Genomic DNA, 22125 nt, shown 5'->3' with positions numbered 1-22125 from the left:
GATCCTTTAACACCACAACCCTCAAGATATCTGCATACAACTAATTCTGGCCTCTTTAAGCATTTCAGATTTGAATTGTTTCAGTATTGGTGGCTCTCAAGGGAGTGCAGCGAAAGTTTACCAGGCTGATTCCAGGGATGGCAGGACAGGCATATGAGGAGAGATTGACTGAGTTAGGATTGTTTTTGCTGGACTTCAGATGAATGAGGGGGGATTTCATAGAGACTTATAAAATTCTAATGGGATAGATGCAGGGAGGATGTTCCCGATGGTGGGTGTAGAACCAGGGATCACAGTCTGAGGATTTGGGGTAGACCATTTAGGACAGAGATGAGAAGACATTTTTTCACTCAGAGTGGTGAGTCTGTGGAATTCATTACCACAGGAAGTACTTGATGCCAAAACATTGAAAGTATTCAAGAGGTGACTAGACATAGCACTTGGGGCGAATGGGACCAGAGGTTATGGGGAGAAAGCAGGATTAGGTTACTGAGTTGGATGATCAGCCATGATTGTGAAGAATGGCACAGCAGGCTCGAAGGGCCAAATGGCCTCCTGCTGCTCCTATCTTCTATGTTTCTACCTTTAACCACTTAGGTTTTAAGCTCTGTAGTATTTTTCCATCCTGACTCTGCCTCGTTAATTCTCTTTCCTTTAGGATGTTCTTTAAAACCTGCCTCCTTTGCTAAGTTTTTGACCATCTGGCTTCGTATTTTGTTACATGCCTTAGCGTCAAATTTTACTTTATAATGCTCCTGTTTGACAGCTTGGGACATTTTATTAATTTTTATTATTGCATTTACTCAATGTATTTCATTATTTTTGAAAGTATTACAGAGATAAGGAGGAATGAGGTACATTCTAGAGAAGCATCAATGATGCATTGATAGGTGACCTGTAATTGCACAACAAAGATTTTAATATATTTATAATATCAAAATACTGTAGATACTGGAAGTCTGAAATAAGAACAAAAAAGGCTAAAAGAAAGTCAAATCAGGGAGCACCTGTGGTGAGAAACAAAGATAATGTTCTTGGTTGATTGCCTTTCATCATCAGATTTTTTTTGACATCATTATTTGTATGATTATTTTAATATATTGTAGTTACTTACAAAATTGCTATTTCTGCTGTTAATTCAATAGCCTTTAATTTTTTATAAATCTCTTCTACTTAGTATTGAACTTCACTCTGCATACAGTAATAAGGCATTTAAAATTATAATGAGCCGAAGCACATTGATCAGATCAATGGAACAGCAGTCATCAAGTAGAATCATTATTACCTCTGAAATATAACTCAGCTATTTTCCGAACTGCCATGTTTTGCTTTGTTTTAAGCTATGAGTTTATATAAAGAGAAGCAGAAAGCTTTCTACTTACAAAATTATCTGTGGGAAATGTTAAACAATAATCTCCAATCACAGGATTATTATATTGTATACTGCTTTGCTCATTGCTATATTTTACATTCACAATAGCATCAGTTGATTCCGTGATGGCAAACTTCAAAATGTTCTTCCCTGTTTTTTGAATTTTCTGCACTTTAAATGAAGCATTTCCAATTCCATTCAGAGCTACTAAGCTCAGCCTGCTGGGATCTAAAGTATCAAAGCAAAATGGTTACAGACAGATCACAGAGAAACGAAATATGCAGAATTGTGAAAATAAAGTAACGCTTTGTGTGAAGTCATCTATCAAAGAACATTTACAGAATGATGCAAAACTGATGACATAGTAGGCAGACCTGCATTCATTTGCTCAACTACACAGAATTCTACCCAAACATACAGCAGTGAAACAGGTCATTTGGCCCATCTGGTTTGTACCAATGATTCTGCTCCATGCATACTCCTTCACACTCCCCCTGTATCTCTCCTTTTCACCATATCTATCTCTTCCTTTCTTCCTCATATATTTATCCAGATACCCTTATATGGATCTATGTTAGTTAGGTATGCAAATATTTAAGGAAAACAAAATATTTAAGGAGGTTGGTCAGAGTAAATAGGAAGAAACCATCCTTACTCATGAAAGAGTAAGAGAGAACAAGGGGTCACAGATTTCACACGATGAATCAATAATTAGTCATAGTAACAAAAAAAATGAGAGAAAGCTTTATCATGTTGTGATTTAATGAGGATCTGGAATGCAATGTCTGACAGAGTGTTACAGGCATATTCAATTGATGCATTTACAATGGAAGGGACTGGTTATTTGAGAAGGAACAATGTGCAGGTTTCTATGGAGAAGGCTGAAGAATTGCAGGAAGTGAAATGCTCATTTGAAGAGCTGTTGCAGACAAGATGGGACAAATGGCCTCATTTTGCACTGATTAATTGTTGAATGTACAGAATTTACAAAGATATTACACATTCTGTCAAGGATTGCTCCTGTCTAGCTTTCACTTCCTACAAACTCACTCTTGATACATTTTGCAATGTAAATGTATCAAAACGAAGTAAATTTATTATCAGGTAGAAATGTCATATATACTTTGGAATTAGGTAAAAATGAGGGATTACCTTGTTGAAATGTATATATTCTGTACTGGGATTGACAGGTACATACAGAAAGTCTTGTTATCCTCTCTGGAGAGTCTATTTGGAGTCGGAGACTCAGGATAAAGGAGCAGCTGATGAGGGCTGTGACGTGGAGAAATCTCTTGTGAATTGTGAAACTTTGGAATTATATACCCTAGATGGTTCTCAATGCTCAGTCAATAAGTATATGCAGGAACAAGATAAATAGGTTTTTGAACAAGGAATTTAAAAAAAAAAGGATACGACGGGAAGGTGGAATTGGTGTGGAAGTAAACCTGGGTTGCTACTGAAAGAGAGTGTTGTTTCAATGGGCTGAATAGAGTTATGTAAATATTTTTGCATTCTTAAAACAGTACTCTTTCCAAAGGCCTTGGGAAAGAAATGTATACAGAAAGTGACTGCAGCCCAGATTCAATGGAATAATAGTGGGATTAAGGAGATTAAATTATGAGGACATGGCATAAATTAGTTTGCATGGCTATTTTGTATAGCAGATTGAAGGGCAAACTAATTATAATATACAGTAACAAGAGATATAGTAGCATATTGCTGCATGAGTAATCAGACTCATGGACTAATGATCTACTGACATGAGTTTCAATGCCATTCTAGCAGCTGGAGAAGATAAATTCAATAAATCAAGTTACCTATGGAATGAAAAGCCAGTCATGGTGATCCTGAAATGACTGCATTGTGTAATATCCTAACTGGTTTCATTGATGCATTTTTAGCAAAGTAGAAATGCTGTCCTTACCCAGATTAACTTGTATCTGACTCTGGAGTTGCAAGTGACTGGCTCTTAAGTGCCCTCTACCCTAGCAGGCTACTCACTTGTATTCAATAATGCAGCCCATTACCACCTTCTCAAGATGTGGAGATGCCGGTGTTGGACTGGGGTGGACAACATCAGAAATTACACGCTACCTGTTGGACTATAACCTGGTGTCATGTGATTTCTGACTTTGTCCACCTTCTCAAGGTTTGACCAATAAATCGTGGCCTTGGCCAGCAGTGCTCAGTGGTGATGAATCAATAATAATAATGTGTTTGAAAATGCTGAAAGGATTTAATAGGGTGAATACTATTTCTTCTGGTAGCGAGAAGCAAAAACAAGTACACATCATCCTGAAAATGTATACATGCTATTCAGGTAGAGAACGTGGAACAACCATTTCACATGAAAGCTGGTGGAAATCTGGAAGTTACTCCTTCAAGAAGATTGGGAACAATGGGAACTTTCAAGCAGATAAATGTTTGGTGTAAAAGGCAGACATTTTGCAGACAGCGATTAAAACTCTGTTAGATTCAAGATTGTTTAGAGAAAGGACAAGAATGGGCCTGAAATCAAAGTTCTAAATTGAGGAAATGCTGATTTTAATAAGATCAGTTCTGATTTGACCAGAGTGGACTGGGAGCAGATATATCTTAGAACTGCATGATACATTCAAGAAGGAAATATGGAGAGCACAGGGCCAATGCGTTTCAACAAAAAAAAAGGGCAGGACCATCTTTGCCTAAGAACCTTGGATATTGAGGGATATGTAGCATTGGATTATGAGAAAAAAAGGTTTACGACATGTACTGAGGACTCAAAACAGCAAAGCCCTAGTGGGGTATAGAATGTGCAAGAGGGAATTTGAATTTTTTTTTCTTTATTCATTCACGGGATGAGGGCGTCGCTGGCCAGGCAGTATTTATTGCCCATCCCTAATTGCCCAGAGAGCAGTTAAGAGTCAACCACATTGCTGTGGGTCTGGAATCACATGTAGGCCAGACCAGGTAAGGATGGCAGTTTCCTTCCCTAAAGGACATTAGTGAACCAGATGGTTTTTTTCCGACAATCATCAATGGATTCATGGTTATCATTAGATCCATAATTCCAGATATTTATTGAATTTAAATTCCACTGTCTGCCGTGGCGGGATTGGAACCCGGGTCTCCAGGATATTATCTGGGTCTCTGGATTAACAGTCCCATGATAATACCACGAGGTTATTGCCTCCCCTACAATAGGAGAGCTAAAAGGGGTCATGAAAGGATACTGATAGGTGAAATAAAGGAATATCCTAATTTGTCTTACAGGTAAATTAAGGGTAAAAGGACAACGGGGAAAGAGTAGGGCCCATTATGGTCCACGATGGTAATTTACGCGAGGAGCCGGAGGGTGTAGGTAAGGTTCTAAATGGATACTTTGTGGCAGTGTTCACTAGTGAGAGGGACATTGTGGGTATGGAAATCAGGGAGAAGATCTGTGATACAATTAAAGAAATTAGCATCGAGAGAGAGAGGAGATTCGGAGTGGCCTGGTAGGCTTAAAAGTCGATAAGTCTCCTCTGGAAGCAATTCTGAGGAACAGAATTAATCTGCATTTGTAGAGGCAGGGATTAATTAAGAACAGTCAGCATGGTTTTTTTATAGGGAGGTCATATCTGACCAACTTGATTGAACCTTTTGAAGAGGTAACCAGATTTATAGATGAGGGCAATGCTAGTCTATTAAGACCTCAGTCAGGCTTTTGACAAAGTTCCAGATGGAAGACTGAACGCAAAGGTAAGAACCCATGGGATCCAAGGTACTTCGGTAAATTGGATCCAGAATTGACTGAGTGGCAGGAAGCAGAGGGTGATGATTTGGGGCGTTTTTCTGTCCAATAGGATCCCCAATGGGTAAGGCCCTTGCTATTTGTGCTGTATATAAATGATTTAGACTTGATTATAGGAGAGTTGATCAGTAAGTTTGCAGGTGATACAAAAATTGGTAAATAGAGAGGAAGATATCATTAGATTACAGGAAGATGTACATGGGCTGGTCAGATGAGCTGATAAGTGGTAAAAGAAACTCAGTTTGGATAAATGTAAAGTGAAGCGCTTGGGTTGGACAACCAAGGCAAGGAAATGCACAGGAATGTAGGAGCAGGAGTAGGCCATTCAGCTCCTTGAGCCTGTTTCACCATTCATTGAGATCATGGCTAATCTGTGGCCTAACTCTTTCTACCTGCCTTTCGCCTGTATCCTTAGATACCTTTGCTTAACAGAAATTGATCTATCTCAGATTTAGAATTAACAACTAATCTAACATCAACATTTGTGGAAGAGGGTTTCAGACATCAACCACGTTTTGTGCATAGAAGTGCTTCCTAACATTTCTCCTGAACCATCTGGCTATAATTCTCAGACTATGCCCTCTAGTTTTAGAATCCTTATCTAGTGGAAATAATTTATCTTCATTCAGGCTGTTTTATCCTGTCAAATTCTTGAAGACTTTGATCAGATCCTTGATTATTCACTCTAATAGTTGTTAGGCTAACATTTTCTCCACCTTAGATGTTAGGCTAGGACCCGAGGAAGCATTGAGAATCAGAGAGACCTTGGTGTGCATGTACACCAGGACAGGTGGATAAAGTGGTTAAGAAGGGATATGGTATACTTACCTTTATTAGTTGAGGCAGAATTTAAGAGCAGATAATTATGCTGGGACTATATTGAATGTTAGTTAGGCCACAGCTAGAGTATTGTATGCAGTTCTGGAATCCACATTGTAAGAGAGAATGTGATAGCACTGAAGACGGTGCAGAACAGATTTACCAGGATGTTGCCTTAGCTGGAGAATTTCAGTTATGAAGAGAGATTGCACAGGCTAGGGTTGTTTTCCTTTGAGCAGAGGAAATCGAGATTATAAAGTTATTGAGGTTGGTTGGCTCGCCGAGCTGGTTTGTTGTTCCACAGACATTTCATTACCCTGCTGGGTAACATCATCAGTGCAGTGTGTTTTCCCGCCTGGTTTTTAAACTCTGGAGTCCGTTGAGCTGGATTGCCTCACTTCCGGTTTTCCTTCATAGTGGAGTGTATATGGGGTCGAGTTCTATGTGTTTATTAATGGCTTTCTTCGTGGAGTATCAGGCTTCTAGGAATTCCCGTGCCTGTCTTTGCTTAGCTTATTCCAGGATTTTGGTGTTGTCCCAGTCGAATTGGTGGTTCTCCTTATCCATGTGGATAGAGATGAGTGAGTATTGGTCATGCCTTTTTGTAGCCAGTTGGTGTTCGTGTACTCTTGTTGTTAGTTTCCTTCCTGTTTGTCTGATGTAGTGTTTCTCACAGTCTCTGCAGGGGATCTTATAGATGACATTGGTCTTGTCCATGACGGGGACTGGGTCTTTAGTTCGGGTGAGCAATTATCGTAGGGTTGATGTGGGCTTGTGTGCCACTTTGATGCCTAGCGGTCGTAGGAGTCTTGTGGCGAGTTCCATGTGTTCCTGATGTAGGGTAGCGTGATGAGTGTGTCGGGGCGTGTAGTATCTTCCTGATGTTGTTCGTGTAGGCATCTTCTGACCCAGTTTTTTGGATATCCATCATCCTTGAAAACCTGGAAGAGGTATTCTTCCTCCTCTTGGCGTAGTTCTGTGTTGCTGCAGTGTGTTGTTGCCCGTTTAAATAGTGTTCGCACGCAGCTTCGTTTGTGTGTGTTGGGATGGTTACTGTTGAAGTTCAGTACCTGGTCCGTGTGTGTGGCTTTTCTGTGTACTTTCGTTTGGAATTCCCCATTTGTCTTGCGCTCTACCATGATGCCCAGGAATGGGAGCTGTTTGTTCTTCTCCTCCTCTCTGGTGAATTTTATTCTGGTGAGGGTGTTGTTTAGAAGTTTGTGTGTCTCCTCTAGTTTGGTCCGTTTAATGGTGACAAAGGTGTCGTCCACGTAGCGTATCCATAGTTTTGGTTGGATTAGCGGAAGGGCCATCCTTTCTAGTCTTTGCATCACTGCCTCTGTTATGAGTCTGTAGATAGGTGATCCCATGGGTGTCCCATTGATTTGTTCGTATGTTTGGCCGTTGAAAGTGAAGTGGGTCGTGAGGATTAGGTCCAGCAATTTGAGCATGTTGTCTGTGAAGATGGTTTCACTGGGGTCTTGCTCTTGTTCCAATAGTGCTGTCATTGTTTCCCTTGCTAGTGGTATGTCTATTGATGTAAATAGGGCAGTGACATCAAATGATATCATGGTCTCTTCGTCATCTATCCATATGTCTTTGATGGAGTTGCGGAATTCTTGGGCTGAGTGGATAGAGTGGGGTGACTTGTTGACTAGGTGCCTGAGTCTCCTTTGTAGTTCCTTGGCTAATCTGTGTGATGGAGTGCCTGGTAGGGAGACTATGGATCTAAGGGGTACTTCCAGCTTGTGCACTTTCGGGAGGCCGTAGAATCGGGGTGTGTTGGTTCCTTCGGGTTTCATTCTTAAGAAGTCTGCTTTGTTGATCTGTCCGGTCTGTTTAAGTCTTTTTAGCGGGTAGAGGATTTTGTTGCCTAGTTGCGGTGTCGGGTCAGTTTGTACTGGCCGGTATGTGTTTTCGTTGGTGAGCAGTGCCTGTGCCTTGGTGATGTAGTCCCTTTTGTTCAGTATTACAGTCATGCACCCTTTGTCTGCGGGTAGTATTGTGATATTCTTGTCCTTCTTCAGTCCTTCCAGGGCCTGTCTTTCCGATGTGTTGAGGGTGTTGAGTTCGCTCCTTCTGCTTAGTGTCGAGGTCTTATCGTTTGTTGTGTTTCCTCGTTGATGTTGCTGGTCCTCAGTGTGGCTAGGAATTCCATTTTGTTGGCGTCCCTGTAGTTTTAGTTCAGTTCTCAGGTGAGAACAGCTTTTCCGTGTCTGTCAGTTTCCTGTCAGAGAGGTTTCTTATCCATGTGTTTGTTCTGTTGTTGTCGTTTTTGTGGGTAAGTGTGGCTAGCTTGTCTTGAAGCGTCTGTCTTTCCTTGGCTCTTGTGGTCTGTTGTCTGATGTTGATGGCTCGTTCCATGTCCATTGTACAGTATTGTTTGGTAGCTTCCAGGAATAAAGATTTCTCAGCGCATAATTTCTCTGTTGTATTTGTGGAGCCGATTGTGTGCATCGTTTATCATTACCCTTACCATCTTGCGGCTGTTTTATTCTGCTGTTTTCCGGGCTTGTGGGTTGTTGATGGTGTTTTGTATCTCTCACTGCGTGGTAATACCCGATTCCTGAGTTTAAAAACCAGGCGGGAAAACACTGACGCTTCACCGGAGGCTGCACTGATGATGTTTCCCAGCAGGGTGATGAAACGTCTGCGGAACAACAAACCAGCTCGGCGAGCCAACCAACATCAACACCCACAACCCGAGCTACAAATCTAGTCCAAAACGTTAGAGATTATAAAATTATAGATGGGAAGACAGGAAGAAACTTTTCCCCTTCTTGGAAGGATCAGTGAGTGGAGGCATAGATTTAAGGTAAGTGGCAGGAGGTTTAGAGGAAATGTGAGTAAAAGCTTTTCCACCCAGAGGATGGCGGGAACTTGGAACTTGCTGCCTGTAAGGGTTGTAGATGCAGAGATCTTCATGACATTTAAGAAATATTTAGATATGCACTTCTGATGACAAGGCATACAAGGCTATGGGTCAAGTGCTGGAGAGTGGGATTAGAATGGTTAGGTGGTTGTTTTTGACCAGCGCAGTCATGATGGGCCAAAGGGCCTTTTCCTGTGTTGTAGATCTCGGTGACAGTAAATTAAGTTGGGGTTCGCATTCATGTTAACCTAATTAAATAGCAGACTAAACTCAAGGATCAAAGGCCAACTGCGGCACTTACATTTTCAATGATTCTAAATAAATTTATGTACTGAAGCAGAAAAGCTGCCAAATACTTCATAAAATTCAATTAGAATAGTGGACCGACTTTCAAAAGGAAGAACATGAAAGAAAGGTCAAAAAGGTTATGCTGCTGCTCAGAAAGCTGGTGGAAATTAAGATGCACTTCCACTAGGAATATATGACAATAATTGGAAGCCATATTCACAACTCTCAGTATACCAGCACAGATAGAAGTAAATCATCTCCTTAGATCAAATAGAGCGTTCCCACAATGAGTCAACTGAAATGCATGTTTGCAAATTGCAGATTTGCAGAAGTTTTAGATCAAAAATGTTTATTATCCACTTTATATATGACTAGAGATAAACAGATTAATGTTCATTTTAATGATTCCATGTTAAGATAGTAAGTATCCTCACTTACACAGAAACTAAACCAAACTGTGCTGGATGCTGGAAAACTGAAATAAAAACTGAAAGTGTTGGAGAAACTTAGTAGCTCTGGCAGCACCTTAGAAGAAAGAAACAGTTAAACATTAAAATTCACTGTGACTCTTCTTCAGAAGTGAACGTCTTCAGTTGTTTGATTGCAGGTGAGGGTCATTACCATGTTGTCTATGAAATGCAGCCAGGCTACTCCAAATGAAACTCAATGACAGAGCTCTGTCATAATATTAATCACGTATTTGTGCTGCACGTCTTAATTATTCACAGGATGTTTTTCCAAGCAGTTCTCTTGGAATTATCTTACCTGATCGTGAACTTGTTACTTTTTGAATATTATATTCTACACAAATTTCAGTTGTTGCACATCCTGGGCATTCGAGATATTGCAATGTTGAACAGAACGTGTTTTCCTCTGCAGAAAAAGAGAGCAAACATATGCTTTTACAGTTGATGTTTGAAAAATCTTAGACATTCAAAGAAACTAACTTTTAAAAAAAATATGATTCTGGAAGTTCCATCATGAAATACTTCACACAGTAAGGGTCGTGTAATATGAAAACACAATGGTCTATGAAATAAGAGCTACAAATGAACCTAAGATGAAGTGTTATTTCTATTTAATGATATGTCGATTTCAGTGAGAATTTAGGGGTATTTGCCTCACAGTATACGTTCAATGTTGCAAATAGGTAGTTGGTTAAGTCCAAACTAAAGGCCAGGTTTGAGCATCTTACACATTATATAGCATTACAATGTAGTTACATTGGTTGAAAGATTCCTACTTGTGTTTATGCTTCTTTCCCTAATTTATCTCAGGCCATCTACATATCCCTTTATTGATTTTCCCTCACATGCTTTTCTAGCTTCCTCCTAAATACATCTGTGCTATTGTCAAGGACCTTTCGTTAGAATATTATAAAAATGCTGCAATCAGGATCGACCTCTTGTTCATTTAGTCATCAAACTGATGTCAAACTCTTTATTAGCACACTGAAGAGCCTTGATGCCTGAATTAGGATTACTAAAGACCCTGTGCAATGCCCAAACCAATATTGGACAGGACACAATATTTGTGCTTCCTGATGTTTTCTACTTCGCACTACTATGCCACATGGACTGAACCATTACTGGGCCTTTAAGCCTCTGCTTAAAAGATCTGATTTAATGATATATATCTACGCAAGCACTTTAGTGACATCAGTTATGATTGCAGAGATATTTATAAGGAAAAATGTAATTTAATCTGATTTTGTGAATTTTGCGCATTTTGTACTCTAGATCAGAACTAATCATTTTTTTAGTCTCATTTCTCTGTTCTCTTAACCTCCCTTACAACTTTCTCCCTTATTGTCATGTTTTCTTTCAGATCTCCCATCCCAGATACTTCCCTAGCCCCCAAGGTCCACCCTAAATCTGCACTACACCTGAACCTTGCTAATCTCAGGTGTTCAATCCTCAATTTCTAGAATTAACCACTAAATACGCTCTCTCATCGCTCCGCTCCTCAAAATCCCCCTTTTCAATTTGCCTTTTACTTTGATGTATCCCAATCATTTTACATGTGGTTCAGGCTCAAAATTTGATCTGATAACATTCTTGTGAAGCGTGTAGGAACATTTTGCTATGTTAATGACACTATCCAAATATTAATTCTTGCTCGTCCTAAAAAATTAAAAAATTGTGAACCAACTCTCATTTCTTCCCTTTTTGTTAGCTTGTTATCATGTCCTCCTCTCCCCCCCATCCCAGTTACTGTCCTTTCCAGTCTGGCAGTCGACAAACCATTGTGCTGCCATTCTCACATTCCGATCACTTAATCTGAACTATCAACATCTTTTCTCCCCCAGCACTCTATACCCACTACAATCCCACCTCCCAAGCTATAGCATAAATGCTGTCCCCTCCACACTTCACTTCAGTTGTGATGAAGAGTCATCCACACTCGAAGTTTTAGCTTGCTCTCTCCCCATGGATCCTGTCTGACCCGCTGTGATCTCCAGCATTAGACAAGATAGCACAGTGGAACCAGATCAATTGTAATCCACTCATGCTAGAGGTTATGGAAGTAATAGCAGAGGGGAAGTAATTGCTGAGGCACTATTTCATGTACATAAAATTCATCCAGAAAGTAAACCCTGCCAGACAACTACATGAATTCCTAAGTTTAACAATGGTGATGTAGTCCAGGTAATCATCGAAAAATTAGTTCAGAGATGTAATACAATATCTAGAATGAGTTTCAATAGACCAATTTTATTCAGTCTTTTGAAAAGTGAAGTCTGAGGCCTGGCCTAATGGAGGCCTTTAAGATTATGGGTTTAATAGGATGGAAGAATTATTTCCTCTTGCGACACCAGTCACAGGATGGTCATGAATGGCATTGACAGGATGTGAAACACATTCCATATGGAGTGCTTGCATAGATATATATCATTAAATCAGATCTTTTAAGCAGAGGCTTAAAGGCCCAGTAATGGTTCAGTCCATGTGGCATAGTAGTGCGAAGTAGAAAACACCAGGAAGCACAAATATTGTGTCCTGTACAATATTGGTTTGGGCATTGCACAGGGTCTTTAGTAATCCTAATTCAGGCATCAAGGCTCTTCAGTATGCTAATAAAGAGTTTGACATCAGTTTGATGACTAAATGAACAAGAGGTCGATCCTGATTGCAGCATTTTTATAATATTCTAACGAAAGGTCCTTGACAGACTTGCAGCCATCCAGATGCATGTTTTTAAAAGATACATAGCTGACTGTGAAGCTAGAAGGAGCAGGAATATTCCTGTCAGCTCCAAGCTAAATCTATCAGCCACCAAAGTATATTCCATTACAGCCATCTGATTATCTGATACATGCAATTGCAGACCACAAGGTATTCACATACAATCGTAAGCTAAAATAATACACTACTTATTTCTTAGTTATAAATGACTAAAATTAAATTGGATCCTGTTATTGTATAGGTACTGAAAATAACCAACAGCATCCAAATTATTCTGGAGGTGACATAATGCTCAATATATGAAAACATTCTTGATTCCACTCTGCAGAAATTAGAATATAATGCATAGATCTATGGTGCCCTAACCTCAAAAGACAAGAAGCACTCCAATTCCTCATTGATCCAAATTCATTAAATACCAGATTGGGGTGGGACGGTTGTGGAGAAAGGGTGTGGAAAACCCTCATTATGGAACTTTCTACCAGAGATTATGATTACTTGATATCCTGATCTGTGTATGATTTGTCACCCTTTTATCACAGATCAGGGCAAGTGTTGGGTTTGTCCATCAGCTGAGTTTTTGAAGCATGCATTGATTTGCTGTGGCCATTAGAAAGCTTTTGTTTTTCCAAATGTCTGGAGTTTGGAACAGATATTAGGTTATGCTAAAACTTTGTGTTGTCTATTGGCACTAGAGAATAATTTCTAAACTTTTGCCATATTATAAAATCACTAGACCCAACTCTTTGGGAAATCACAGCTCTATGTTATTCTTATGTTAACTGAAACACATGAAAATAGTTTTCTTTTTTCCTCTTAAAGAATCTCTACAATGTGGAAACAGGCCCTTTGGCTCAACAATTTCACACCGAACCTCAGAACATCCCACCCAGACCCATCCCCCTAATCTACACCTCCCTGAATGCTATGGGCAATTTAGCATGGCCAATCCACCCAGCCTGCACATCTTTGGACTGTGGGAGGAAACTGGAGCACCCGGAAGAAACCCATGCAGACACGAGGAGAATGTGCAAACTCCACACAGACAGTCGCCTGAGGCTGGAATCAAACCCGGATCCCTGGTGCTGTGAGGCAGCAGTGCTAACCACTGAGCCACCGTGCTGCCATAAGGAATTTTCTATATAGTATAATATTTCATATAGCAGATGCAATAAGTTTTTTTGTTAAGGTATAATTAACAACAGGAAATATGCAATCAAACAGCAAATCAGACCAATGATGTTGCTGGATTATTTGGTTTTACTTACCACTGAGGCATTTGGGAATTTCTAAGCTTCCATTTCTGCAAAATCGTTCTGCAGGAGTTTGAATATGCAAACCACTGGGGCATTTAAATTTTACACGGTCTCCATGTTTCAGATATACTGTTTCCGTCAATGACCAATCTAATTGGACATCATTATCTTCAAGGTCCTGCACTGATATGCTACATGGCGCTAAATCGGAGAAAAACACAATCAAGTTAGTTATGCTTAGCTTTCGCATATTTCAGTACCTATAAAATAATAATTTCCCAGACAAATTGAGTTAAATTGGGCTGTACTTGGACCATTAGTTCCCAGTCATGGATGCAGTAGTTTTTATCACCTAAGCCTAAAATTTCCCAAAGCCCTATTTATTGTGGCTGGCAACTTCAATCAAGCCAACCTCAAGCGGGTGCTGCTGAAGTACCACCAATACATCTCCTGCCCCACCAAAGGGCCGAACATCCTGGACCACTGCTACACAACCATCAAAGACACCTACCGCTCCATCCCCCGCCCACACCTCAGAAAATCAGATCACAGCACTGTGTTCTTCCTCCCAGCTTACAAGCAGAAGCTGAAACTGGAGGATCTTGCACAAAAGGAAGTACAATGCAGATCCAAAGCTGTGAAAGACCGTCTCCAGGACTGGTTGGAATTGGAGGACTGGTCCGTGTTCAAGTACTCAGCAGCAAACCTAGGTGAGTACGCCACCATCGTCACGGATTTCATTAGCAAGTGCATGGAGGACTGCATACCAAAGAAGTCAATCTGAGCATTTCCCAAGCGTAAACCTTGGATGAACCAGGAAATTCACTCCCTACTGAAGACCAGACGCTCGGCATTCAAACTGAGTGACCCAGACCAACACAAGAAATCCAGATCTGACCACCACAAAGCCATCAGTGAGGCCAAAAGGCAGTACTGGACCAAGTTAGAGGCCCAAATCTACCAAACAGACTCCCACCGTCTCTGGCAAGGCCTAAACAACATTACAGGTATAAAATGAAACAGTGTAAGATGGCAGACAAAGACACATCCCTCCCTGACATGCTCAATGCTTTCTATACTCGGTTTGAGCAGAATGCCAACAGTGTGGTGATACCTGCACCGACGGCCCCAGACACACCTGTTCCCTCCATCACTGCTGCAGACGTCAAATGGGTCTTCCAGGGAGCAACCTGAGGAAAGTGACAGGCCCATACAGTGTCCCCCGTCGAACACTCAGATCCTGTGTGGATCAGCTAGTGGAGGCATTCACCTACATTTTCAACCTCTCCCTCCTACAAGCCAAGTCCCCACCTGCTTCAAGAAGACCACCATCATCCCCGTGCCTATGAAAGCACATGCAATGTACCTTAATGACTACTGCATAGTGGCTCTGACCTCAATAATCATGAGATGCTGGTCATGGCCCACATCAAGTCCAGTCTCCCAGCCTGTCTCGATCCCCCACAGTTTGCCTACTGACATAACAGGTCCACAGCGGATGCCATATCCCTAGCCCTGCACTCATCCCTGGAACATTTGGACGACAAAGACACCTACATCAGACTCCTGCTCATCAACTACAGCTCCGCCTTCAACACGATTATCCCCTCCAGACTGATCTCAAAACTGCATGACTTTGGTCTTGGCTCCACCCTCTGCAACTGGATTCTCAGCTTTCTGACCCATAGGCCGCAATCAGTGATGATAAGTAACTGAAACTCCTCCACAACAACGCTCAACACAAGGATGCGTCCTCAGCCTCCTACTGTACTCCCTGTACACCCATGACTGTGTTGCCAAACTCCAAATGAAAGCCATCTAAAAGTTTGCTGATGACACCACCGTAGTGGGACGGATATCTAACAGCAAAAAATCAAAATACAGAAGTAAGGTAGAGGACTTGATGACGTGGTGCAATAAAAACAACCTCTCTCTCAACATTGGAAAAACAAAAGAACTGATCATTGACTTCAGAAATAAAGGAGGAGAACACGTCCCCATCTACATTAAGGGAACTGAGGTTGAGAGGGTAGAGAGCGTGAAGTTCCTCAGAGCGACAGTAACCAACAAACTGCCCTGGACTTCCCACATAAATGCGACAGTCAAGAAGGCACAACAACGTGTCTTCTTCCTCAGGAGGCTCAGGAAATTTGGCATGTCCATAAGGTCCCTCACCAACTTTTACAGATACATCATTGAAAATATACTGTCCAAGCGCATAACGGTCAGGTATGGCAACTGCTCTGCCCAGGACTGTAAGAAACTACAGAAGGTGGTGTGCTCAGCCCAGACTATCACGGAAGCCAACCTTCCATCCATGGACTCTATTTACATGGCTCACTGCCGCAAAAAGACTGCCAACATCATCAAAGACCCATCGCACCCCGGTAATGATCTCCTTTAACCCCTTCCGTCAGGCAGAAGATACTGAAGATTGAACATATGCACAAGCAGGTTCAGGAACAGCTGCTTCCCAGCCATTAGTTGACTCACGAATGGACTCTGTATATATATAAATAACGAATGATCTTGCTAATGTTGATCTCGCCCTGTGCAATGTAGCCTGTACCTCTGTCTAAGTCGTTTTGATCTGTACATCCTTGCTTACTATGATCTGCTTGTACTGCTGTTAAACAAAGAGTTTCACTGTACTTCGGTACATGTGAAAATGGATCAATCAAAATCAATCAATCAATCAAAAGCAAGACAGGGAAAATGAATAGAGGCAACACAAGAAGCTGCTGCTCAAATAGAGAGCAGGAAAGGGACTGGAGCTCAGTAGATGATCATATCCACATACTTCCTTTTCCTAGCTACTCAAAGTTCTGATGACAAGTCACTGGACAGTTCAGCTTTCATGTTGCCACATATTGGGCTATACAGCACAAGTGACAGGGATAAATGCTGGAGATAGGGGTTTTCCACTGCTCTCCCTATCGGAGTGTGCAGGATCCTCCACACTCTCTGCTCATCTGGATAATGAGCATGAGACGACATTGATAAAGTAGGAAGGCAATGTTGTCATGATATTGTTGCTGGACTAGTAATCCAGAATCCTGGGCATGTGTTTGAATCCTGCCAGAGCAGATGTTGAAAGTTTATTTCAATAAAAAAATCTCTCTAATTAATAGGTTGTCTAATGGTGACCTTTTAACCATCTGGTTCACTAATACCCCGTTAGGGAAGGAAATCAGCTGTTCTTAGCAATTAATGGCAGAGTCCTTAGTAGCATCAACATACAGAGGCATCTTGACGTATAAGTCCACAGTTCCCCGAAAGTGGCAACACAAATGGATAAAGTGGTCAAGATAACATATGGCATGCTTGCCTTCATCAGTCAGGACATAGAGTATAAAAATTGGCAAATTATGTTGTATAGAACTTTAGATAGGCCATACTTGGAATATTCTGTACAGTTCTGGTCATCACACTACCAGAAGAATGTGAAAGCTTTGGAGAGGGTACAGAAACACTTTACCAGCATGTTGCCTGGTTTGGAGGGTGATAGCAATGATGAGATTAGACAAACTTGGTTTGATTTCACTTGAATGTTGAAGACTAAGGGGCGACCAGATAGAAATTTACAAAATTATGAAAGGCATGAATAGAATGGATAGTCAGAGTCTTTTTCCCAGGGTAGAAATGTCAATTACTGGGGGACACAGGTTTAAGGTAAAAGGAGGTAAGCTTAAAGAAGATAAGAGAGACAAGTTTTTCTTTTACACAGAAGGTGGTAAATGCCTGGAATGCACTGCCAGAGGAGGTGGTGGAGGTGAATACAATAGCAACATTTAAGAGGCATCTCTTATATGATATTGAATAGGCAGGGAATAGAGGGATATGGACTACATAGAGGCAAAAAGGTTTTTAGTTTAGAAATGCATCATGTGTCAATGCAGGCTTGGTGGGCCAAAGGGCCTGTTCCTATGCTGTCCTGTTCTTTGTTATTCTTTGTTCTTTAACTAGTCTGGACTATATGTGACACCAGGTGTGGTACATTAGATGGATCAGCCATTGGAATCGACCAATGCAAACCTAGCCTTGTCGACCTTGCAATGTCATCTGGGGGCTTGTGCCAAAATTGGGAGAGGTGTTGAGTACATTAGGGATATCCAGAATTGTACCTCACAAGTAATATCCCAGACACCATTGTCATCATCCTAGGTATGTCCTGTCCCACTGGCAGGCCTACCCAGCAGAGATGGTGGCAGAATGATAAAAGGAGAACAAATCAAACCTGAAGAAGAGTCATATTGAACTAGAAATGCTAACTCCGTTTCTGTCTCCACTGATGCTACCAGACCTGCCAAGATACTTCAGCATTTTCTATTCTCTGCCTTGTCAGGGACAAATGAGAGATCTGTGCGGGGCTGTTCCAGACTGATAGTGCTTGTTTGTGTTCACATTGGCCTTTTGTAAATGGAGCCAGGGATGTCATTCATTCTGGGATATCACAGCAATGGTGAGCTGTTTGGGATATGGCGAGTGTAGGATGGGGCTAGAATCAAAAGAGAAAGGGGCACTACCAGAGTGGCACAGATAATGAGGTGAGTTTGGTGATATACTGTGAGAAATCCTCCTGAAACTCGCAGAGAGAAAATCAACCATGGAACTCAATGAAACTGTCACTTTGCCAAAAACTTAAGATTCAACCTTTAGTTTTCCTAATCAGGGGTCCAAGGTAGAGCTGCATTAGTGGTTGCCATTCTTCTGCAAAGGCAACAGTTCAAAAACACAGATCAATGTCAAAGAAGTCCATGGCAGCAGAAGTAACCTCAAGTTAGAATTGATTGTATGTCAGTGAAACCACGTCCTTTGAACAAAAGCTGTCTAACCAGGAAAAGAAACAGCATCTTAATTCACTATTTAAAGTCTGTCTAATCAATCATTTCTCACTGTTCTTTCACCTTGTTCAACGTGACAAGGGGGAGGCAGCGGTATAGTGATAATATTACTGAACCCTTAGATTAATTTTCTGGGGACATGGTTTAGAATCTCACCACAGCTTATGGCGAAATTTGAGACAAATAAATCACTAGTATATTGGCAACTGTGCAACCCCTGTCAATTGTAGTCAAACCCATCTTGTTCACCGAGATATGAAATCCTTACCTGGTCTGGCAGAAATGTGATTCCAGTCCACATGGCAATAGCTGACTGTCAATTGTGCTCAATTAAGGATGGGCATTCAATGCTGGCTTAGCCAGTGATACCCGCAACCTATGGATAATACTTTTTTAAAAAAATCCAAAACCATTTGTTGCCAATTAATTATTTACAAGTATCTGAAAAGTCCTATTTCATGATTGAGTCTTGGAATAAATATTGAGAAACAACTTACGAATACAGCGTGGAGCAGCTGACCACTTCCCACTTGAGCATTTAACTTTATTTGGTCCATCCAAAATAAATGAATTCTGACACCTATATGTGACAATGTCACCATGCTGATACCATTGTTTAGAAAGACCCTCTTGGTCACCATTCTTTATGCTAGGTGGATCTTCACAGCCTAAATTTGGATTTTATGAACAGAATGCAAAAAATACATTTACTTTTATTAATTTCTTAACTTATATTGCAATTAAACTTAGTAGCATTTCCTTTCCAAATTGTTTTTCAAAATTTGCTGCTGTCTGTCTCAGTTTCATCAGTTAAAGTTAGCCTTACCAAAATCCAGAATCTTGGGGCAATTGTGCTTAATCTCTTTTTCAGACCCAGCATTGAATTTGATCGTATTATAATCACTTAGATAATTGTTTCCTTATTGATGGACTATTAACAAAGTTGGTCTCCTTACTTAAGACAAGTATAGCCCTCCCACTTATTGGTTCTAGAACATGCGGCTCCCGAAAACCATCTTTAATGCACTGAAGAAATTCATAACCTTTCTGACATCACAGTTTATGAAAATATCTCCCATTTAAAACAACTTTGCTTTTTCTATAAGCCTCACTAATCTTTGAGGTAATGGCCTCAATCTTGCAGTGAGAGGCAATGCTGGGTGCATTACTGCTGCCAGGGAAGCTTTTTCTAACCCAACAAAACTATTCATTTTTGCTGGAATTTTCCAACGCCAGCTGCAGCAGAAATGGGCGATGCAGTGTCTCCAGGGTAGGTCCAGTAGAGTCGGGGGAAGAACTGGACATGTTCCACTGTTTACAGGGCTACCATGTGTGCCAAGCTGTCAAAGGTCCAAGTCACTTTATGAATGAATAAATGGTCAATTGATTTAGAGAATTGGTGGGCAACTGTGTGAGCTGGGTAGTTGGATCACTCAAAGTTGAGTGGTTGGAAGACAGTCTGCTTGATTTGGGGAGCGGAGCACGATTAGGTGTTAGGTCGACAGGGTGAGGGAATGTGAGTTAGTCAGGTAGGATTTGGCAGGGCACAGACAAGTCAGGTTGTGGGGGAGTTTGTGGTGTTGGATGGTTGTGCATTTTGAAGCAGTGAAGTGGTTAGCTGCTTAGGCAGGTTAGTTGAGTGGTTAGTGGAGTAAATCTGGGGCTGGGGACTAGTCAGTTATGTTGCTTAGCTGAGCTACATGGCTTAAACTAGGCATTCAGTTATGTTACATTTTATGGGTAAGTATCTGATTAAACCCCCCAATCTGGATCAAGTCGCCCTCCTAAGCACTGGGTCAGAGACATTTACAGTGAGTGTCACCAGTGAATCAGCCCAGTGAAAGTTTAAACCTCCTGGGCAAATCCCACGTATATCTGTGCATCAGGGCTTCACAGGGGCCTAATGCTCATCTCACAATGAATTGAATTGAATATCCTTCATTGTTCATCCAACCATCTGATTTAAGCCAATACATTATGACACTGCATTGTTGATATCTGGAGACTTGCATCTCACCCCCTTTACAGTCTTAATTCCTCACTTAGTCCTTACTTCTAACAATGGAGTCTTCACTGATAGCTTTTCCCTAGTTATGTCATCTGTGTTGTAATAGCTATCCTGAATAATGAGCCAACTCCTTGCCCGCATAACATCCCCCTATTCTTTCTCAAGACTTCGTAACATGGAAGATTCAACTCCCGTCAACCAGCTTGTAGCCATTTCGACCATGGGTGACTATCATGACTTACGCTAAAAACTGTATTACAGCATCAATTTCATTTAATGTACTCCTTCTATTCTCTGTGTCAGCATATTAAATTCTTACTTCAGCAGTCCACGCAAGCCTGTACTGGTTCCCTGATGCTGTGTCTATCAGACCATTGGATTTACCACATTTTTAGCAGCTCGCCAACAACTTCTTCAGAACAATAAGGAATGGTCAACAAAAGATCTAGTCAGTAATTCTCATAGCCCATGTAATAATCGAAAAATAAGTCTCTCCTGCTATAACTTAAGTAATTTTAATATTTTATTCACCACCAGGAATATTGCATGTTGGTACTTCCGACCATTGCCCATTGATGCACTGTATCCTTTCTGATCCTTCCATCTCGTATCCAAGGAGACATTGATAAATAACGCTGTGGGTGGACTCAATAATTTTATTTGCGTTGGCAACATCTGGTGAACTTGGACAATTTAACTTCCTGTCTAGAAAACATTTTGAACATTTAGAAGTTGTTCTCTAAGTTAAAGAAAAACAACTTATTCTCATTAGAAACATTGCAAAGCTATCACATTAAACTAATATAATGCAATCCATATCCAAATATAATAATTCATTTTTACATGATGAATTATGTTGATACTATTACCTAAACACAAACAGTTCCTGAATAAAAATTAAATCAGATTGAAGATAAAAGTACACTGAAGATTGAAGCTCTAATACAATATTCAGGATTGCACCAACTAAGAATGATTAGATCTGTGCAAATATAATTTGAAATGAAGGAGGCTTGATTGAGATTTTATATTGTACAACTGTTACCTGGCCGAAAAAGAGAAGATGGCTGACCGAACAAAAGGGAAATTATGCTGTTGGATATCTTGAAACCTTTGGCCTTGAAATTATTGGGGCTTTCACTCTAACTCCTACAATCATAGAGTGAGTCATAGAGTCATACAGAATAGAAACAGACCCTTCAACCCACCATAGAATAGAATAGAATCCCTACAGTGTGGAAACAGGCCCTTTGGCCCAACAAGTCCACACCGAACCTCGGAGCATCCCACCCAGACCCATCCCCCTATAACCCACCTAATCTACACCTCCCTGAACACTTTGGGCAATTTAGCATGGCCAATCCACCTAACTTGCACATCTTTTGGACTGTGGGAGGAAACCAGAGCACCCGGAGGAAACCCATACAGACACGGGGAGAACGTGCAAACTCCACAGACAGTCACCCGAGGCTGGACTCGAACCCGGGTCCCTGGCACTGTGAGGCAGCAGTGCTAACCACTGTGCCACCGTGCTGCCCATGCTGGCCAACAAACTCCAAACTACACTAATCCCATTTACCTGCACTTGGTCCATAACCGACTATGCCCTGGCATTTTAAGTGCTTATTCAGATGCTTCTTAAATGTTGCAAGAGCACCTTCCTCCACCACCCTCTCAGGCAGCATATTTCTACCACCTTTTGGGTGAAT

At 41.0% G+C, this 22125-nt stretch overlaps 1 protein-coding gene across 2 annotated transcripts in view; it reads right to left on the bottom strand.

Moving 5' to 3' along the window:
• Positions 1 to 22125, bottom strand: part of LOC125484271 (complement factor H-like) — an 80556-nt gene that overhangs the window by 6094 nt on the left and 52337 nt on the right. For both annotated transcript variants that reach the window (XM_048602308.1, XM_048602309.1), the window contains 5 exons: positions 20948 to 21121; positions 18906 to 19076; positions 13577 to 13765; positions 9889 to 9996; positions 1383 to 1600 (listed from right to left, as the gene is read on the bottom strand). In XM_048602308.1, the coding sequence (XP_048458265.1) occupies positions 1383 to 1600; positions 9889 to 9996; positions 13577 to 13765; positions 18906 to 19076; positions 20948 to 21121 (860 nt within the window). The remainder of the gene's footprint in view (positions 1 to 1382; positions 1601 to 9888; positions 9997 to 13576; positions 13766 to 18905; positions 19077 to 20947; positions 21122 to 22125) is intronic.

Source organism: Rhincodon typus, chromosome 10 (genome assembly GCF_021869965.1).
Source record: "Rhincodon typus isolate 14 chromosome 10, sRhiTyp1.1, whole genome shotgun sequence".
Classification (NCBI taxonomy): Eukaryota; Metazoa; Chordata; class Chondrichthyes; order Orectolobiformes; family Rhincodontidae; genus Rhincodon; species Rhincodon typus.
This window is presented reverse-complemented; position numbering and strand designations above follow the sequence as displayed.